Genomic DNA, 20607 nt, shown 5'->3' on the forward strand with positions numbered 1-20607 from the left:
GGAATGCAGTAAAAAGGATTTTAAGGTATCTTAAAGGTACATTGAATCATGGTTTACACCTTAAGGTTGTTGGAACTCATCAAACATTTCAGCTCCATGCATTTTGTGATGCTGATTAGGTTCCTGATCTTGATGACAGAAGGTCAACATTTGGTGCAACTATCTTTTTTGGACCTAATCTAATCTCATCATGGTGGTCTAGAAAACAACATGTAGTTACTACATCAAGTACCAAGGCTGAATATCAAAGTTTGGCTCAAGCAACTGTTGAAGTGCTATGGATTGAAACTCTTCTTCATGAATTAGGAATTCCTTTCTCTACCCAGTTATCTAATGTGGCAATCAAAGCACAGTCTCTTTATCTCACAACCTTGTTCTTCATTCTAGGACCAAACATATAGAGATCAATCCTTTTTTTTTGTTTGAAAGAAAATTCTTGCCAAGCAACTCAGTGTTCAGCATGTTCCAGCTCAAGATCAATGGGCTGATGCTTTAACAAAACCCTTATCAATCTGCTAGATTTTTACTTTTGAGAGACAAACTCAAAGTTGTTGAGCTATCCTCTGTTGCTCACCCAACTTAGGTTTGTGATGGGGTATGTGAGTGAACTGTAAAGAGAGCAGCTGTAAAACTGACTCTCGGATGGTTAGTTTGTTATAAGTGTCTTTACTCCACTATAAAGCAATAAGAAACAGTTACACATTTTTACAAATTTTCTGCTTCTCTTCTCTCTGTGTCATTCAATTAATGGAATTTTTATTCTTACTAAATAGCTTTCATATTTCTAAAATTAAGTAAGTCCAAATGTGAAATGAACATCTAATCCTTAATGAATCTAGTGATTTAGGTTTGGGGAGTTGATGTGATCATGTTGTCTCCATAATAAAAAAAAAAAAGTGGCGTTTAGTAAGTGATGTAATACACACATAATTAAGTATTACAAGAAAAAAGGGAAGAGAAATCGAATTGGATAACTTGAGTTCATTTTAACACAAGTCAAGAGTAGAATTGGTGAAATAAAAATTGGAGCTAGCACTCAATTAATATATTGATGAATACCCTGAGAACCGGCATTAAACTAATTGAAACAAGTTATATCAAAATATTTACAAAAACTGAATTTAAAAATGAGTAAGACAATGAAAAATATTGACAGCAAAATAAAAAAAAAACAATTTGTACAAGTTAAATTAAATAAAATTGGATCAGAAACACACTACTAGATTTTAATTCTTTAGCAACACTTTCTTTCTTATATTTGTTAAAATATTACTATATGTTGAATAAATAGGTTATTTTGCAACATTCTTTTTAAAAAAATATCACTATAAATAGTGTAACATTTTTTATTTCAATATTATTTTTTTTAGTTGTTTTTAAAAATCAAAGTCTCAAATCGAGTAAAAAAATGTCACATAAGTTATTTTGCTACATTTTTTTTTGAAAAATGTTACTATAATTGCTTCTAAAATCAAAATCTCACATCTAGTAAAAAAAAATATTTCTCTCATCTTTAATTGTTACCCGTAATTAAAGTTCTACATCGAATACATGAATGACTCATAAAGATTATATATAATCATAAAGTTATACTTAAGATAAATAAACTTTGATATTTTATATATAATTAGTGGTGATTAATTAAGAATTTCTTTAATCTTTTTTTAAAGAACTCCTAGGAGTTTAGGATATATAAAAATATAATAATAATATAATAATTCAATTTAATATTTAAATTAAATTAAATTATCATTTTATAAAGTTAACAAAAACTTAGCAACATCATTAAAATGTTACAAAAATACTACTTTGAAAACATTTGAAAAATGTTGCCTAATTGTGTAAAAATGTTATTAAAAGTCTTTAACAACATGAATTATATACAACATTTGATAATATATTACTAAAACAAATTAGTAATATTTATACACAATTAAGTAACATTTTTTTAGATGTTACTAAAATTTATTTGTGTTATAGTGACACATAATAAAATGCTTCGAATTAAAAAAAAGTTATCACCGTTTCTAACGATATCAAAAGTACAATAGATGAAATCATCTTAATTAAATGAAATTATGCCATTTATAATTTCTTCGATTAACGAGAAATGAATAAAAAATAAAGTAAAAATAATAATAATATAAGAGCAAAAATAAATTAGGTTGCTTCATTGAAGAAAAATAAAAAAGTGAAAAATTAAAAGGTGATAGATCACATTTCCTTATTTATTTTTCTCTCATCTTTTTATATATATTTTATTTCTTACTCATTTCTCACCTATTTCTTTTTAATTAAACACCTATATTTCTACTTTCTTTCTTTTTTAAGTCATTTTTCAACTATTTCTTTCTTCTTTATCTAATTCAGAAATATCTAATATGCATGAAATGGATACTCCAATTAATATTCATTGCAACCATAATAATAGTGTTTTAACATTACTATTATGTTAATTCCAACTATCATATTTAGCAACATGTAATAGACAGATAATATAAGATAATTTTGTACAAATTATTATTTATAATAAGTGGTTAATTTTTATAATTATATTAATATAAAATAGGATATCACTTTTAGTAATCACTTTAATATTTATATTTAGTAGATCATTATACTTTTTTATTAATAAAAAAATTTAAATAAAATTAATACTTCTACCAAATTTAAAACTTTAAAGTTTATACTACTTGTAATACTAATTAAATTAGCATATTTTTATTACTTAATTTTAATTTTAAATTTATTTTTAATAAAAACACAAAGTGTGTTGAACAATTAATAATAAATAAAAGTTTATCAACAATAATATCTTCCTCCAAAGTAACATGTTACGACACTAGCAATTTTTACTAAGCATCAATCATGTAAATGAAATCTTTGACTAAGGCAATGAATTTGTTTGCTTTGGATGGGTAAAAAATTTCAACTCCATGAGACCCATCTTCTACAAAGTCCTTCACCACTTGCACCCCTTTTTCTTCCATCAATTGTGCTAGCTCTATCTCACGATCCACAAGCAGGTCTTCACCATTTCCACTCACCAATACCCTCCACCCAAGCTCCTTCAGTTTATCAAATTTCTGAACCCCATTCCCTGACCATGGATTGCAATATTCATGGTCACGATCAGCACCAATTGGCAGTGCCAACTCCCACATCAAATCAGTAACACACAATGGAATTACTGGATTATTCTCGAGTCTTAACTCTGACACACTCCTCTGCGTTCCACCAAAGAATGGCTGACGCAATATCAACCCTTGGATCTTGAGTGGCTCAAGGTCATTCACCTCTTCAGTTGCACGTAGGCCTGTAGAGAAGAAAGTATCATGACACTTTCAACATTAATTCTTTGCAACACAAATAACTTTTAATAACATTTAAAAAATATTATTTATTAACTGTGTATAAATGCTACTAATTTGCTTTAGTAACATATTATCAAATGTTATATATAGTTTATGTTACTAAAGACTTTTAATAATATTTTTACATAATTAGGCAACATTTTTCAAATATTATGTAATATTTATGTACCATTTTAATAATGTTGCTAAGATTTTATTAACTTTATAAAATGATAATTAATTTTAATTAAACATTTTAAGAGAAGATTAAAGACATTCTTAATTAGTCACCACTAATTATATATAAAATATCAAAGTTTATTTATTTTAAGTATAACTATATGATTATATATATTCTTTATGAGTCATTCATCTATTCGACGTGGGACTTTAATTATAAGTAACAATTAGAGATGAGTGAAATATACTTTTTTTTTACTTGATGTGTGACTTTGGTTTTAAAGGCAATTATAGTAACATTTTTCAAAAAAAATGTTACAAAATGACCTATATGATACTTTTTTATTCAATATAGGACTTTAATTTTGAAAACAATTGAAAAAAATAATATTGAAATAAAAAATGTTATTCTATCTATAATGAGATTTTTTTAAAAAAATATTACAAAATAGCCTGTTTATTCAATATATAGTAACATTTTAACAAATGTAAGAAAAAAAAATATTAAAGAATTAAAATCTAGTAATAATTGCTTCAATTAAAATTATAATTTTTGACATGTTTGAATATTTAATCTTTTTCTTTTAAATTTGTAAGTAAAAGAAAAGGCCTTTGTTAACATCCTTTTCTTTGTCGCTATTGAGAATGATTAAAATATTTATTATATTAAAATGAAAAATTATTAAATTATTAAATTTAATAAATATAAAATATTTAAATATTAATTCTATCTTTCATATATACCGGGTTTAAGAAGTTTCACACATATTAAAGAACATATAAGAAACATAAACTATTATAATTTTAAAGTAAAATATTTTTATTTTAAATCATTATAAAAATCATTAAAGAAAAATAAAGGTGAAAAAATATTAATTGAATTTTGAATTTGTAAAACCAGTAATTTAAAAGAAAATTAAAACAACTATAAATATAGTCTTGAACATATTTTTAGCCTTTATAAAAAAATGATTTTTGATTTTAAATCTGATACTTTTCTTTATATATATAAAATTTGAAATCATTCTCTCTTTGTTTTTAAAATTTATTTTTAAGACAAATAAATAATATTTATTTTCTAGATCCATTTCTTTTTAAATATCACATTGTGATAATGTAATATATATATATATATATATATATATATATATATATATATATATATATATATATATATATATATATATATATATATATATATATATATAGTGAAGAAGTTCTCACATAATATTTTTTCGCTCTTCTATTTTTAATTATTCTCATTTATCTTTTCCACTTTTATCTATTTATTACACGCCTATACACATCGAGACACATTTATTAAGTCTTTACTATCTATTTAAAATTAATTGCTATCTTTGAAAATTAATCCTATGCAATTTACTAAGCATCTATTCCTCTTCCTTTTAAAATCATTCCTCTAATGTGAGGTTGATTTTCTAATTATAAATACGTATAATTATGTAATCACACAATCATTTTTCTTCTCACATAATCTCATTAATCAGAAAAATTATTCATACATGCTTGATATTTAACAATGAAATCATAATGACATTTGTAGTAAATCTTTGCACGAGAAGATTACTCCTTCCCAAAAGCATATATTTTCTTAAAGGATCATCTCTTTCAATTCTATAATTTATATGAAAGAGTCCTTTGATTTCATGTAAATAAGACTCATTTTCCATATGTTCATTTCATGCATTAATGTTCCTGATATGCATTTAACTTACACTCATTTACATTATGCATCTTTAACTCTCAAACTTCTTGTCCATTCACCTTTTTCTCTTTTCAATCAAACTATACATACCAACCATAAACAAACCAAAATAACCTTTGTTTAACCCCCTCTTCATTTTTTACTAAAACTACTTGTATTATTTTTGATTTTTTATATGTATTTCATTGTATATTATTTGAGTGCGAACTTATGTTAAAAAAAGAGAGAATATGATGTCATTAACTTCAATCATTATAAGTCATCATTGCTTAAACTCCAAAGGCTAATGGAAGGCTATTGCTTATTTGTGGGTGAAGTCATAAGTGGTAGAGGATGAAGAAGATAACAATCGGTGAAAAGCGTGAAAGAAGGTAATATATATCATTCCATTAAGTAAAAAAAATGTATTTCATTTTTATTTTAAAGATTTTTTAGGTTTGTTTTTGTTGAATTTGAGCTTGTAATTTGTTTGGTTAGGTTATTGAGATTTTATAGATTGAGTTACCTATGATCACACAATTGAGGTTATCAAATACTTTTACAATTTGATTTTGTGTGTGTGTAACATATTGGTGGTTATGGGTAGTAAAATGAACATGAGGATGCTAGGATCGTATTTTGGAAATGCAATTGAAGAGATGAAAAGCACTAAGATTTGAAATAGTTTATGTGCAAAAGGTTATTTATTATGCTGCTTATAGATAATGGATTGTGTTTCTTGCAAAAGTCTTTGCCATTAAGGATAGCGAGCAGAATCCAAAGAAAAGATTGTCAACTCAGGCTTTGCTCATTTTGTGTTGAATGGTGCTTCATCAAAGAACATGTATAGAGTAAAAGATAGATATTATGATAATAATTTGAGAATTGCTTTGAGAACTACAATTTGAGAACTTCATTGGATTCTGTGCAACTGCAATCTATGCCCCCTCCTTTTGTTGTAGTGTTATTTTCCCTTGGGTTCGTATTTATTCAGTATTTCTTTTTAAACAATTAATGATTAAGAATAGATGTGAATTTATTATTTGTACTATAATTAGAGCACATCTTGTAAGGAGGTATAATAAGATATAAGACATTTTTTTAAGGAATTGATTTCATAATAATTTATCTTGTTAGCTATTTGTTTGATTAATTTTATATATTTTGCATATGTTCCAAAATCACGTTTATTTTTTGGTTTCAAACTACTAATTATTAAATCATCTTTATTCGTCGCAACTTAATGTTAGATTCAAAAAATAACCTATGTATTTTAAAATAAATTTATATTAATTAATATATTCATATTTTCGTGCATCACACGGGTCTACAAACTAGTTAATATCAATAGGTGTTACTTAAAATAATTACTTAACTTTTATTAAGCACATAGGTAATTAATAAGTGTCAAATAATAATATAGACTAAAAATAATATTACCTTCGATCCTAATTATAAGTAATATAGGAAAAATCATCTAGATCAAGAGAAAGTAATTCAACGGGTTGTTTTTAATTAATTTTTTTCATAATTTCTAAGTTTATTCCAAAAATGCCCTTTTATTTTAAGTAGTTGTTCTATATTTAATGTTAGTTATAAGTGAATGTATAAGAAAAGAGTTAACAACTAAGAGTATAAAATAAATTATACTTTGAATAACTTTAAAAATTAATGATTATTGTTCATAATAAAAAAAATCCTATTTTTTTGCTTATAATTAGAACTAAAGGTAATAATTTGAGTTTTTTGTTAAGAGATGAGAACATAAACTTTTATCAGAATTAAAATCAAAACTTAGGAAGTAAAAATATATTTAAATCTATATAATTACAAATATGAATATGTGATAAAATTATTCTTTAAAGCATCAAATTTATTAAATTCATACTTTAAAGTATCTTAAAACATTTAATATATAGGAGTGTAAACAACATAGTCTTTAACACACTACTCATGGTATAATTTCTCTTATTGGTTAGAAATAATTAAAAATTACAAAATTAGAAGAGAGAATCAATAAATGATGACATTTTGTCTAGCATTATACCTATCACAAGGACAATGTCAAGGAGGATACAAGAGGAGTTTTCTCTTAGTCCATTTTCTCTTTGTGTGTATTTTTCTTTGTAAATATTTTTCTTTTATTTTTGACCTTGTATTTTGGTCAAGTAGTATAGAAATTTTTGTCATTGTAATTGTTTTTATTTTAGGGATGTAAATAGTAGTTTAGAAAGAGTGCAACTATTATAAGTCATGTTGATTGGGCTTGGATGGACTAACAACCATTTATTTGGGCCCATGTTTTGGGCATCCACTTGCTCAAGCAAGTGGCTTGGACTTCCAATACATGTGGGGACCACATGTCTCCAAGTTCATCCAAGTGGCCAACAAGTCACATAGCTTTGTCTAGTCATAGCAAACATGCTTGTACACATGAAAAATTCTCATTGGCTCTTTTAGATTTAGGATAATGACACGAGTCACATTTTCTTTACTTGTCTACATGGCAAGGTCTCATTGACCATTATAGATATAAGATAGTGATATTTGGAGGGAGTTTGGCTGAATTTTGAATTTGAACTAGGATTAGTGTTTTTGAGTTCAAGTTACCTTGGAATAACCTAGGTTAGCTTAACTTGCACCACAAGCTATTAAACCCTATATATACTTGTAGCCTAGCTTTGTTTGTCACTTTTGAGCATTTATGAGATTGAAACTTGAGTTTTCTCTATGGAAGAAAATATGCACAAATGTTTTGATGATGCCAAAGTGATTATAAAGAATCAAGGTTGAGTTAAAGCAAGTTGATGTAAGAACAAGATCTCAAGTATTACATAGATAAGTCTTGTCAATTTAGCTAAAAATGTAAAAGAATCTTTTAGAATTGCAAGTATGCTTGGCCTTGAGAATAAGTTTTCAAAAATGTCAAATTAATCTCTTTAAATTTAAGCAAGTTTTAAATCTTTTGAAAGTAAGTAAAAATGTTTTCAAAAGACTTAACAAAAGCTTTAAAGAATAGTTCAAATCATTTCTTAAAAGAGATTTGTGAAAGAAATGATTGATATGAAGTTTTTTACATAAATTTTTTTGAAACAATGCAAAAATGTGTTCTGGTAATCCTTTACCAGACCTTGTAATTGATTACCAGAACAAGAAAACTTCAAAGTTCAAATTCAGAATACAAAATGTGTTCTGGTAATCGATTACCAAACCTTGTAATCGATTACCAGAAGATGAAACTTCAAGATTTGAATTTAAATGATACAACATTTCAAACATTTCGAACTTAAAAACTGTTGTAATCGATTACCAAGTCTTGTAATCGATTACCAGAGTATCTTTTCTGAAAAATTATAAAGAGTTACAACTCTTCATGGAAAGACACAACCTAAGAAATAATTGTTTATAAATACCTATAAATTTTCAGAAGAAGGTTACAAACTCTATTATGAAAAATTCATATACAAAAACATCTTGGCCAAATTCATTTGCATTATTCTAAAAGAGTTCATTAAGATCATAAAAGTGTATATCTACTCTTAAAAGAGAGTTATTCTGTAATTCGAAATTGATCATTGGATTTGTGAAGGAGAAAGGGTTTTTCTCCTTGTTGATTTTTGAATCTCAACACAAGGAAAGGGAGTTCCAAGGTGTTGGAGGATTCAAGTCTTGTAAGACTTACAAGAATAGTTTGCATCATCATTCATTCTTTACTTATAAATTTATCTAAAGAATTGAATTTGTAAGAAAGTAATTGGGAAAATTTTTATAAGAGGAAAATTTGAAAAACTTAATTCACCCCCCTCTTAAGTTATATGAGGCTACTTGAATAACATTCTCTTTTCTAAAAGTCTTAGTTCCCTCTTAGAGACATTTTTTCTTAAGACCTTTTATCAAGAAATTCCTCCTTGTGGCAAGGTCTTCCATTCTTGCTTATCTTCCACCTTGGAAGTGGCGTGCCTCCATCTCTCATCTCCATCATCATTTTTGATTTTGAAGCATGGATTCACCATGGAAGAAGATAGGGAGCATCAAGGAGACTAGTGAAGAAGATACAATGATCATTTCTCTAACAGTTTTCATCAATAAATAGGATGCGAGATCATCAATTTTTTTTTTCCAATATATATCCATCTATCAATTAAAGAGTGTATTAGAGAAAGTGTTTCTAACACCTCTCTTTTCTTTTATCCATGGATATGATTCATGCAGTATCCTAAAACGGACAACTAAGGACTAATTGCTTGTGAAACGTGACTTTTGTTTACGAAATATTATTTCAACACAACTAGGAAGCAAACTTGGTTGCACTAGGTTGACCCTCCATGTCCAAATCTTACAACCACTAAGTTAAGATACTTAATTTCTAACATTTCTCTTTAATAACCTTCAGTCCTAATTATAAAGATCAAAAAAATAATTAATGTGGTTATTTTTAAATAATTTTATCGCAAATTTGTTTTATTCTAAATATACTATTTAATTTAAGTAATTTTTATATTTAATGTTAGTTATATATAAATGCATAGAAAATTGAGTTAATAATTCATGAAGGATATAAAAAAAAACTTCAATCCTAAATAAATTTAAAAATTAATTATTATTAATTGTAATTCAAATTTAAAAAATTAATAATTTAATTTAATTTACCATTTATAATTATGACTCGCAAAAGTCAAAACATTTACTCCATACAACCAATATAATAATAAAACAAGAACTCTAATCAATTAATTAACAAAAATTAATAATTCTCGAGTGTTGAACAGCTAACCTGCATGATAAGCGAGAGTGGCCCCAGCGCTATTCCCCATAAGATAACACTTTGAGTAGTCCACATATTGCGTCAACCACTCTTCGTCGCTCCTTCGGATCCACCGCAGCGCTTCCACGCCGTCGTCGTACGCCGCCGGGAGACGGTGCTCTGGCGCGAGGCGGTAGTCGACGGAGGCCACGACGGCCTCGGTGATGTTGGCCATTTGGACGCAGAAATCATGGAACATGGACGTAGCCGCACTCATCACCACGAAGCCGCTACCGTGAAAGAAAATAATGAGAGGAAGCTTGTTGGGAGAGGAGAGTGCTATTCGGGGCAGGAATAGGCGAAGCCAGGTGTTGTTTCTTTGGTTCATGGTTAGGTCTTTCGTCAGAACTGGAATGGGTAGAGAGGGATCCGAAGAGGCCTCGGTGCGCGGAACGCCGTCGTTTAATCGCGTGACGGTGCCGTCGCGGTTGCGGAGGAATCCAAGGTGCTGATAGGGGTCAACGCTTTGATTCGACATGGTGGAGTTCACACGGGATATGGATATACCTTAATTTGGTTTGGTTTATAATGAGAGTCACTACGGAACATATATATATATATATATATAGATTTGATTATTTTAAAAATAAATTTATTTAAATTTATAATGTTTAATAATTCTTATTTTACTTTAAATTTTAACAGTTTAATTATTTTTTTTAAATTATTTGATATTTTATTTTATTAATTCAAATTATTATATAAAATAATTTTATGATTGTCTGTTAATTTAAATAATTTTAAAATTTTATAAAATTAATTTATATATTAAAAATTTTAAATTTAACAGTTAAATCACTAAAATTTAATATAAAATATAAGTTATTAAACAGAATAAATTTAAATAAATATATTATTGAAATAAATAAATAAATAAATATATATATATATATAATTACTCTCCAATATTCTTATAAATTATATTCAACCATTTCTTATATCAAAATGATGTGAAAATTCGAGATTAAAATTATATTATTTTCAATGCAGTACATCAACTATAGTAGTTTGAGATTTAATTTGGGAGACAATCTAACCCTTCGAGTGATTATGAAATACTGGCTAAGAAAATAGTTATTAATTGAAAATTAATGATTAAATTAAAATTATAATATTTATCTACCTAACGAGGTCAATATAAATTAATGGTTATAATTCTGTTATAAAATATTTTTTTAATTGTATACTAAATAATGTAAACAATTTATATCTATATACATATATTAAAAAAAATTAAAAATCTTGTGGGGATATATCCAGTTCCAGCCTGTCCTCATGCCACCTAAAGTGGATCTGTCATGTGTCGTAACTCGTGTATGATTAGAAATTACTCGGAAGTCTTCGCATTAAAAAAACGTGATTTGAGTCCTGTTTGATACTTTGCATAAACGTCGTTCTGGTTTGGAAAATTCACTATTTTTTTTTATGAATTAATTGTTGTTTAAGTATAAAATTTTTAGAATGTGTAATTTATCTTTTTTATTATTAGAGGTATATATTTATATTAAATTTATTATTAATGATTCTCATAATTTTTTATAATTTTCATTCTAAAGTATTAAAATGATTAATGTTACGTTATCAAATTCAATTTATACATTAATGGCATTAATTCTTGTATTAAATTTCTCTTAAATTTAGACATTAAATAATGAGTAGGTCTCTCAAATTAGAGATGTCAGCATAGTAGATATGGGTAGTAGCTCCCTACTACATGTAATATCTCAAATTTTCTATTAATATAATAATTTAATTAATATTTATTTTTTTATTTATGGGGATTAATTTCTTATAATTTTTTTAATCAATTAAATGAGTTCAATAAAATATTTTAGAGATTTTTAATAATTATGAGTATTTTAATTAAATAATAAATATTTATAAAAATTATTTTGTATAATATTTATTAGAGAATTATGTATTCTTATGATATTTTGTTATAATAAGTATTTGGAGAAAATTATGTGTTTTATTGTAATTATTTATATATTTTATTTTAGTTATAATTGTGTTGAAAATTATATATTTGTTAATTATTAAATATTGTATTTTATTATAATTATTTAGATTGGAAGAAATATGTTTATTGGATATATTATTTAATTAAAGTTTTAATATTTGAGAAAAAGAAAAAGATAATCATGGTTAAAATATTTTTTACTAAAGGGTTAAAGGGAGGTTAAGTTTTTAGAAGAGAGAGAGTAGATTAGATTTTAGGTTTTCACTTTACACGTATGCGCTTTAAAGCTCGGAGAACTTGAAGGAGGAGGAAACCACGCCAAATTTAACCATTCATCTTTTTTCTGCTCAACAAGGTAAGGGGGAGTGAGAAATCTCGCTCTAGGTGTGGAAATGTATGTTGGGTAGTGGGATTGACCCTCAATCCTATGTTTGTTATATGCTCATGTATGAGGAATTTTCTCCAATTGTGTTTGTTTCATCTATTGTCCTTCTTGTATGTAATTAATTGTATGAATTGCTTTAATGAATGAATAATTTCAGTTTTCGAATTGTAATTGTATGATTTGAGATCTCTATGCATTCTTATGGAAAATCTAATGGAATGCATTGGTAGATATAAGAGAAGATTGTTTGAAGATGTAATTGTATGAGTAAATTGTATTGTTTTAAATGTTTCTCGTATGATTTAGAACATTTTTATCGATTGTCCGAAGAGATCAATAATTTGGATACAAAATGTGCAAAATCGCATATCTGTAGAGTTCTGATCGCAGAAACCACACTAAGCGTCAAGGTGACAGAAAGTTGATAATGTTGTTTGTGATCTGATGGGATTTTTCGCAAACCTATCACTTGGCAAGTGAACCAAGTTTCGAAGTAGTATTTAAAGATCGTCCTCAGGGATTTGAGTGATTAGTAATTCTTACTCTAATGATTTCTAAGAAAATGATGTTCAAATTGTAGATGAGTGAAAATAGATTAAAACAACACAATAAAACAAATGTAAAAAGGACAATGATTAAGAAACAAGGATTGGTTCGGAAGCACTTGCTAACTCATAGATCTTCTTAAAATAAATGCTATTCTAATTCCATTATTTCCACGTTCATTAAGTAATCCAACAAGATTCCTCAAGGTTGAATCCTAAAGTCATTAAGCTCAAAACATGATTCCTCTATGTTTTGAGTTCAACACTTCACATTAAGAACAAGAACTTGAACAATGTGACTAACCAAATCAAGTCTATCCCTAGAACAAGAATTGATTAGGTGCAAGATTCAGTTCGGGTTTTCAAAAACGTTTTCCAACTGGATTCAAAAACCAAAAATTCATACAACGGGTGATCAAGCCGATATAAGCATTAAGTAAAGAATCATACACAAATAATGAGATTAAAATGCATATATTTAAGAAGGAGAAGAGTTAGTAGTTACATCGAACCAATCCTCAATGAAATTAGCCACTCATGGCCATTACAAATTCTGCAGCAAATTCCATAAGAGAGTACAAAGTTGCAGATGAAAAACAGAGGTTTTGGGAGCTCCTCCTACGTGTGTATGCCATAGCCCCCCAATCTGTGTGTTACTAAAAAGAACACTTGCCCCCTCCAATTGGTCTCTAGCTGTAGCCTAGTGGATGTCTAGCTGTAGCCTCCATTAGTGGTTCAATTAGTGGAAAACCACTAATTATTTTTCCCTTTTTCCTTGTTTGTTTCTCCTTAATTTAAGGCCCCTTGTCTTTCTTTTTAATTTAGTGCTCATGTGCTTCTTGTTTCTTTCCTTAATTTTTGTCCCCCACTATTTTTCTCCTTAATTTTGGGCCCCACATATGTTCTGTCCAAGGAAAAGTTGGGATTTTTAACCCAAGGCTGCAGCTCTGGAATGGGGGCTGCAGCTCTGGAAGTGTTTCCATACGCACAAGGCTTCAAGGCTGCAGCTCTGGAATGGGGGCTGCAGCTCCAACTCTCTGGAATTGGTTTCCATACGCACAAGGCTTCAAGGCTGCAGCTCTGGAATGGGGGCTGCAGCTCCAACTCTCTGGAATTGGTTTCCATACGCACAAGGCTTCAAGGCTGCAGCTCTGGAATGGGGGCTGCAGCTCCAACTCTCTGGAATTGGTTTCCATACGCACAAGGCTTCAAGGCTGCAGCTCTGGAATGGGGGCTGCAGCTCCAACTCTCTGGAATTGGTTTCCATACGCACAAGGCTTCAAGGCTGCAGCTCTGGAATGGGGGCTGCAGCTCCAACTCTCTGGAATTGGTTTCCATACGCACAAGGCTTCAAGGCTGCAGCTCTGGAATGGGGGCTGCAGCTCCAACTCTCTGGAATTGGTCCATATACGCACAAAGCTCCAAGGCTGCAGCTCTGGAATGGGGGCTGCAGCTCCAACTCTCTGGAACACTTCTTTTTGGTTCATGCTTCATGGCTGCAGCTCTGGTTTTGGGGCTATAGCCTTGGATTTCCAATTTCATCAAAACCTACACAAAAAGGAAATATTTTTAGCCAAAGAAACTACACTCTTGTAACTCCTTAGATTAATCTTAGTTCATCTATTTGGAGGGTCAAACATAACCAAAATTACTTATATCTCATCCAAAATAAGTGCCAAATTAAGCATAAAAATATGCAATTTGAGCACTTATCAACTCCCCCCAACTTACTCATTTGTTTGTCCCCAAACAAAGGTTCCACTATGACTACAAATTGACAACACTTTCTAATTCACAAATTGCTTTTATATCAACAAGAGAATAAGTCATCAATTAATTCACCTTCATCAAATTAATTCCTACTCACTTGAGGTGCCACATTTTCAAACATACTTAATCAAAGAATTCACAAATCAAATCACAAACTTGAGCATTATGAATCAGTGATTGAATAAATACTCCTCACTAGTGTATCTCTCCTTGGGTGAGTGTTTCTCTCAACTACACACATCATTTCTATGAACATAAGCATTGATATCATCTCTCCATTACCATTCTTGAAAAGAAGATGAAGGATCACAAGGTCTTTTGATAGTTGTAATGGGGCTTGGTTAACAAAGAAACATGATTTTTTTGAGCTATTTTGAATGAAATTGTACATTACAATGATAACATTAAAGAGGTAATTCTCACTTTAACACTTCACAACATGGTATTTCTTTTCTTTTTCTTCAACCTTTGACAATTTTCACTCCCCCCAACTTAACCCACAATCATTTTCATCATGCTCTCTAAGGTTTGGTTAGGGTGAGGAATTTATGATTGGTATAGGCTTAAAGGTTGGATAAAGGGTAATGCTCAAATGGGTTTCAAACAAAGATTTTTCTCAAATGAAGGTTAGCTGTTTGGTTATAGGCTCAACAGATCTTCAATATGAACAACATAATGCCTTGATCTTTTCCATCACTTCTTACAAGAGCAACAATTTCAAGAATCAAACAATGCAAACACATATGCTATGATGGTGACTCTCAAACATATAAGTGTATGTATTGGGTGTTCTCACTCACTGGCTTGGCTCAATAAATCCAACCACTGACCTTTCATGTCAAGTTAAAGAGATGCTCATGAATTCTAAGATTATGCATAAATGATAGAGTGTAACCAAAAGATGAGTATTAACAACACTTTTTTTTTCGGTGAATTTAAAGATGAAAGTTTTCTTCTTGCTGATTTGAAACAACTTGACTTGTCTTTCAAAAAGAACTGAGTGTTTCAATAGTCAGTGATTATTCACAAACTAGTGACTTTCCACAAAAACCCCAAACGTTTATTAGTACTTGACCTAAGCACCACAAGCCAAAACAACACATGCATAATTATAACATCCAACACATAAAACCATAACTAACACAAAACAAACAGATAGTTTAAACTGAACAAGCTAGCAATAAACCACCATAATATTTAAATACTAAAATTTAAAATTGCAAAAAATTAAAATGAACTTTTCTCCACAGTCTGTCTCAAAAATCCTCTGACTCGGATTCCTCTTCTTCTCCTTCCTCTTCTTCCTCTGCTTCTTCATCTCTCTCAACTTCCTCTTCCTGTCCATGCTCAGCAGCAAGTTGTGCACTATGAACTCCTGACTGTTGCACTCCACCCCCTCCTAAGTATATAGGACTGTCCCTAGGCCATAAAATTTGGTCAACAAGGGTTTCTAAAGTAGGCCATGGATAGAGACTTCCTGTTTCAGTTTATTTCAAGCACAATTAACCATGTGGATGATATGCACGTCAAAAAGCAAAGATTAATGTGCCAAAAATTAACATGGAGTTGAATTTCACATGGTGTTCTTGCAAACATTTCCACAAACACTTTGCATGCACCTTAAATAAGCATTTTTTTTTTAAGCAAACAAAGTGTTTCATTCACTTCAACAATTCAAGAGTTCTTTTGAGAAATTACAATTTAAAAATCACATTGTGCTTCAAGAGGAAGAAGAAATTTGAAAGAATCGCATGTAACTAGAGGAGAAAAATCTATGAAAAAAATTTACCTTTTTAGTGTGATTTGAAGGAGAAGAGAACTATGAAATATTTCATTAATCTCCTACCAACAAGAGAGACTCATGAGAAGAGAGTGGGAGTATAAGAGAGTGTGGAAGGGTTTAGAGGTTGAGAACATGAAAAGAGAGTGAAGAGAAGTGTATTCGTAGCTTGGAAGTGGAAAATGGGTCTTAAAATCACTTAAAAATTTTGGGCATTTGAACCTGGGGCTGCAGCCACGGTTTTTGGAGCTGCAGCTACAATGGTGGCAGAGATATTGAGCTTGGGCTTGGAAATCAGAGCTGCAGCTGCGTTTTTTTTTTTTTTTTTTTTTTTTTTTTTTTTTTTTTTGCTCTCATGTGGAGCTTGGCAGAGAGTTACCGCTGCAGCCGTGAATGAGGGCTGCAGCTCTGGACCCCTGGATGTGAAACAGAAAATTAAGGCTTGAGCCTTGGATCCGGGGCTTGAGCCCTCATATCAGAAAAATTTTTTTTCAAGTTTTTCTGCTAAATCCGCTGCAGCTTTGGATGAGGGCTGCAGCCCTGAGACTTAAAACTTCATATTTTTACTTCCTTTTTCACTCTTTCATAGCTCTCAACCTCTCTAAAACTTGTTCCTACACTCCCACATTTTTAACAGCTATAATGAACTCATAATTAACACAAACAATCACACAATTAACCAAGTGCAACTAACATGACACACAAAATATAAGATATGCAATGACACATGAATATCATACATTCAAACATGCATTGATACTACCATATCATTTACTCATGAAGCCTAAATAACACAACAAGTAGTAACCAAGATATGAAATTAGCAAAACACAATCATGCAAATCATCAAGCAACATTCATACTGATATCAAGCAATTCTATGAACAAAAACTCTTAATTACTTACTATTCAAACTAAATTGGGAATCTAAAAATAGAAATCAAAATAAGAACGTGCTAATTTAATGTCTTTAGCTTGACAATCCTGTTTGTTCATGGCTCCTTCAAATGTGTGCTGGTAGTGAATCTCTCCACCTCACCACCCAAATAATGCTTGAGCCTCTGACCATTAACTAGCCAAGTCCTTCTAGAGCCAGGATCTTCAAGTTCAATGGCTCTACATGATTTGACAGATTTATTTGAGAAAAGACCTGACCACTTAGAGTTGAGCTTCCCATGGAAAAGTTTCAACCTGGAATTGAACAATAATACTTGTTGGCCAGGTTGGAAGTTCCTGTTCAGAATCTTCTTGGCATGGTATATCTTGGCTTTGTGCTTGTAAGACTTAAAAGACTCATAAGCTTTCAATCTTCTTTCTTCCCATTCATGCAATTGAAGCTTTCTTTTCTCTCTTGCTGCCTTCAAATCATAATTCAAGGCCTTCAAAGCCCAAAATGCTTTATGTTCCAATTCCAATTGTAGATGACAAGCTTTACCAATGACTTTTTCCAATTCTTCATTAGAGATAAGCAAAGCCTTCTCTAGTGGCAATGAGCTCTTGAAATCATTTTGAGTTTCTAAGTACATATCATTTAATGCATCAATTCTGAAGCAATCTTTGTGACCTTTTGGAAACTTTGTTGTTTCAAATACATTGAAACTCACTTCCTCATCTTGGACCCTCACTTTCAGCTTTCCTTCATCCATGTCAATGAGAACTCGAGCTGTCTTCATAAAGGGTCTGCCCAGAATCAATGGAACCTCCACATCTTCTTCCATGTCCATCACTACAAAATCAACTGGGAACATGAACTTGTCAACCTTTACAATCATATCTTCCACTATACCATGTGGAATCTTGATAGATCTGTCTGCCAACTGCAAGGTCATTCTTGTAGGTCTCACTTCCACTTCTCCTATCTTTTTCAACATGGATAAAGGCATCAAATTAATACTAGCTCCAAGATCTAAGAGTGCCTTACCCACTGACAGATTACCAATTGACACAGGGAGAGTGAAACTGCCTGGATCTCTGGACTTCTGAGGTAGAGACTTTTGTATAATAGCACTGCAACCTGCCTCAAGCTCCACAGTCTCCTCTTCAAGAATTCTTCTCTTCTTGGTTAACAATTCCTTCATGAACCTAGCATATGTGGGCATTTGCTCCATGGCTTCAGTGAAAGGAATATTAATCTGGAGCTTTTTTATGATATCCAGAAATCTCAAGAACTGTCTTTCTTTTTCTTTCTTGGAAGGAGCATGAGAGTAAGGTAAGTTTTGAATAGGAACAGTGGAAATTACCTCCTTTCCCTTCTTTTTCTTTTTCTCCTTCTCAACTCCATTTTTCTCTTTTTGTTTTTCACTATTTATAATCTCACTCTTATTGTTTTCTTCCTCATTCTTCTCAATCTCTTCCTCAACCTCCTTCAATTCATTATTTTCTCCCTCATTCTCAGCATCCTCATTGTTCTCACTCACTCCAACATCTTCACCAACTACCTTCCCACTTCTTGTTGTTATAGCTTGGCAATACTCCTTGGGGTTGGTCATGGTATTGGCTGAAAATGGTCCTCCAGACATGTCAGCTAATTGTTTAGCTAGCTGACCCACCTGTACCTCCAAATTCTTGATGGAAGCTTCAGTATTTTTCTGGTTATTCATAGACACCTGCATGAACTGGTTCAGAGTATCCTCCAATTTGCTGGTTCTTTCATGCATAGAAGGATAAGCTGGCTGGTGTTGCTGTTGTTGTTGTGGTGGTGGCCTATTGGATGGTCCAGCTTCATTCCTCCATCCATAACCTTGGTTGTTATTGTTGCTTCTCCAACCTTGATTTCCCTGCATATAATTGTTAGTGCTATAATTACGGGAATTAAAATTACCTCCTTGTTGTTGGTTCCCCACATAGTTGACCTCTTCTTCATTTGGAATTTCAGAGCAGTGAGCATTGGGATGATCTCCACCACAAAAATCACACTTTAAAGAAGGATTTTGTTGGGTTGAAAAAGAAGCAATAGCATGAAGCTGTTGTGGAATCTTGGCCATCTGCTTAGTCAATGCTTCAATTTGTTGAGATAACAGTTTGTTCTGAGCAAGGATTGCATCATTAGTGTTAAGATCAAGAACTCCTCTTCTATGAGATTGATGTCTTCCATGCTCTGCTTGTTGATCAGAAGATGCTAAAGACTCTATAATTTGAGTGGCCTCTTCTGGACTCACGGTCATCATGGTTCCACCAGCTGCTGCATCCAATAACATCTTCACCTCAGGTTTGATTCCATTGACAAAGAAATTAAGTTGAGCTATATCTTCAAACCCATGGTTAGGACATTTTCTGAGCAATGACTTAAATCTCTCCCAGGCTTCACAAAATGGCTCATCTACACCTTGCCTGAAAGTAGTGATTTCTGACTTGGCCTTAATATACTTGGATGAAGGATAGAATCGGTTTACAAACTTATTTTCCACATCACCCCAGCTTGTCAAACTTTGATTTGGGTGAGATTGTAACCAAACTTTAGCTTTTCCTGTCAAAGAAAATGGAAACAACCTCAAATATACAGCTTCCTCATCAGCCTTAGGAATTCCCATAGTTCCACATAACTCATAGAAATTTGATAGGTGTGAGTATGGGTCTTCATGATCAAGGCCAGCAAATTGTTGTGAGCTAACCAAGGTAAGGAAGGCAGGTTTCATCTCCATGGCTCTAGAAGTGTTTGGAGCTGCAATGCTAGAGAAATGTCTAGGACCCTGTTGTTGTGCATAATCACCTAGGGTCCTTCTGGGAGGCCTAGTTGGTCCATTTCCACCATTATTATTTCCTGTTCCGTCTTCAGCCATTGGTTGATTTGATGAAGTAGAAGAACTTGGAAAATCCTGCTGTTGTTCTAGGATTCTCTCTAACTGTCTCAGCCTTCGTGTTCTGTTATTATTCCTCCTTGCTGTTCTTTCAATTTCAGGATCAAAATGTAATTCTTCAGCTGGAGTTTTCCCTCGCATACAATTCCAAGAAGTCTGCACAGGAAGGTGAATCCACAAAACACAACAAGACAAATATCTCTATATTGTAGCTATTCACAAAATGGATTATCTACACAATTGCAAAATCACAAGATTAAAAATTACTAATTAGCACCAAATCCCCGGCAACGGCGCCAGAAACTTGATGGGATTTTTCGCAAACCTA

At 30.9% G+C, this 20607-nt stretch overlaps 1 protein-coding gene and 1 non-coding gene across 2 annotated transcripts; one reads left to right on the top strand and one right to left on the bottom strand.

Moving 5' to 3' along the window:
* Positions 1-2773: 2773 nt before the first annotated feature.
* Positions 2774-10563, bottom strand: LOC109818724 (carboxylesterase 1). Its single transcript, XM_020384249.3, has 2 exons — positions 10013-10563; positions 2774-3316 (listed from the first exon to the last, which is right to left on the bottom strand). Exons 1-2 carry the CDS (start codon positions 10518-10520, stop codon positions 2856-2858), a joined length of 969 nt encoding a protein of 322 aa, XP_020239838.2. The 5' UTR covers positions 10521-10563; the 3' UTR covers positions 2774-2855.
* A 9171-nt stretch (positions 10564-19734) lies between these two features.
* On the top strand, positions 19735-19840 carry LOC145954022 (small nucleolar RNA R71). Its single transcript, XR_014431233.1, has one exon. It is a non-coding gene; the product is annotated as a small nucleolar RNA R71 (small nucleolar RNA).
* The last annotated feature ends 767 nt before the right edge of the window (positions 19841-20607 follow it).

Source organism: Cajanus cajan, chromosome 1 (genome assembly GCF_000230855.2).
Source record: "Cajanus cajan strain Asha chromosome 1, NIPB_CcT2T_4, whole genome shotgun sequence".
Lineage (NCBI taxonomy): Eukaryota > Viridiplantae > Streptophyta > Magnoliopsida > Fabales > Fabaceae > Cajanus > Cajanus cajan.

Coding starts and splice junctions, on each gene's coding strand:
- LOC109818724 (XM_020384249.3), bottom strand. CDS start 10,520: ATGTCGAATCAAAGCGTTGACCCCTATCAGCACCTTGGATTCCTCCGC. Junction 3,317..10,012: donor CACTCTCGCTTATCATGCAG/GTTAGCTGTTCA, acceptor TCTTCTCTACAG/GCCTACGTGCAACTGAAGAG.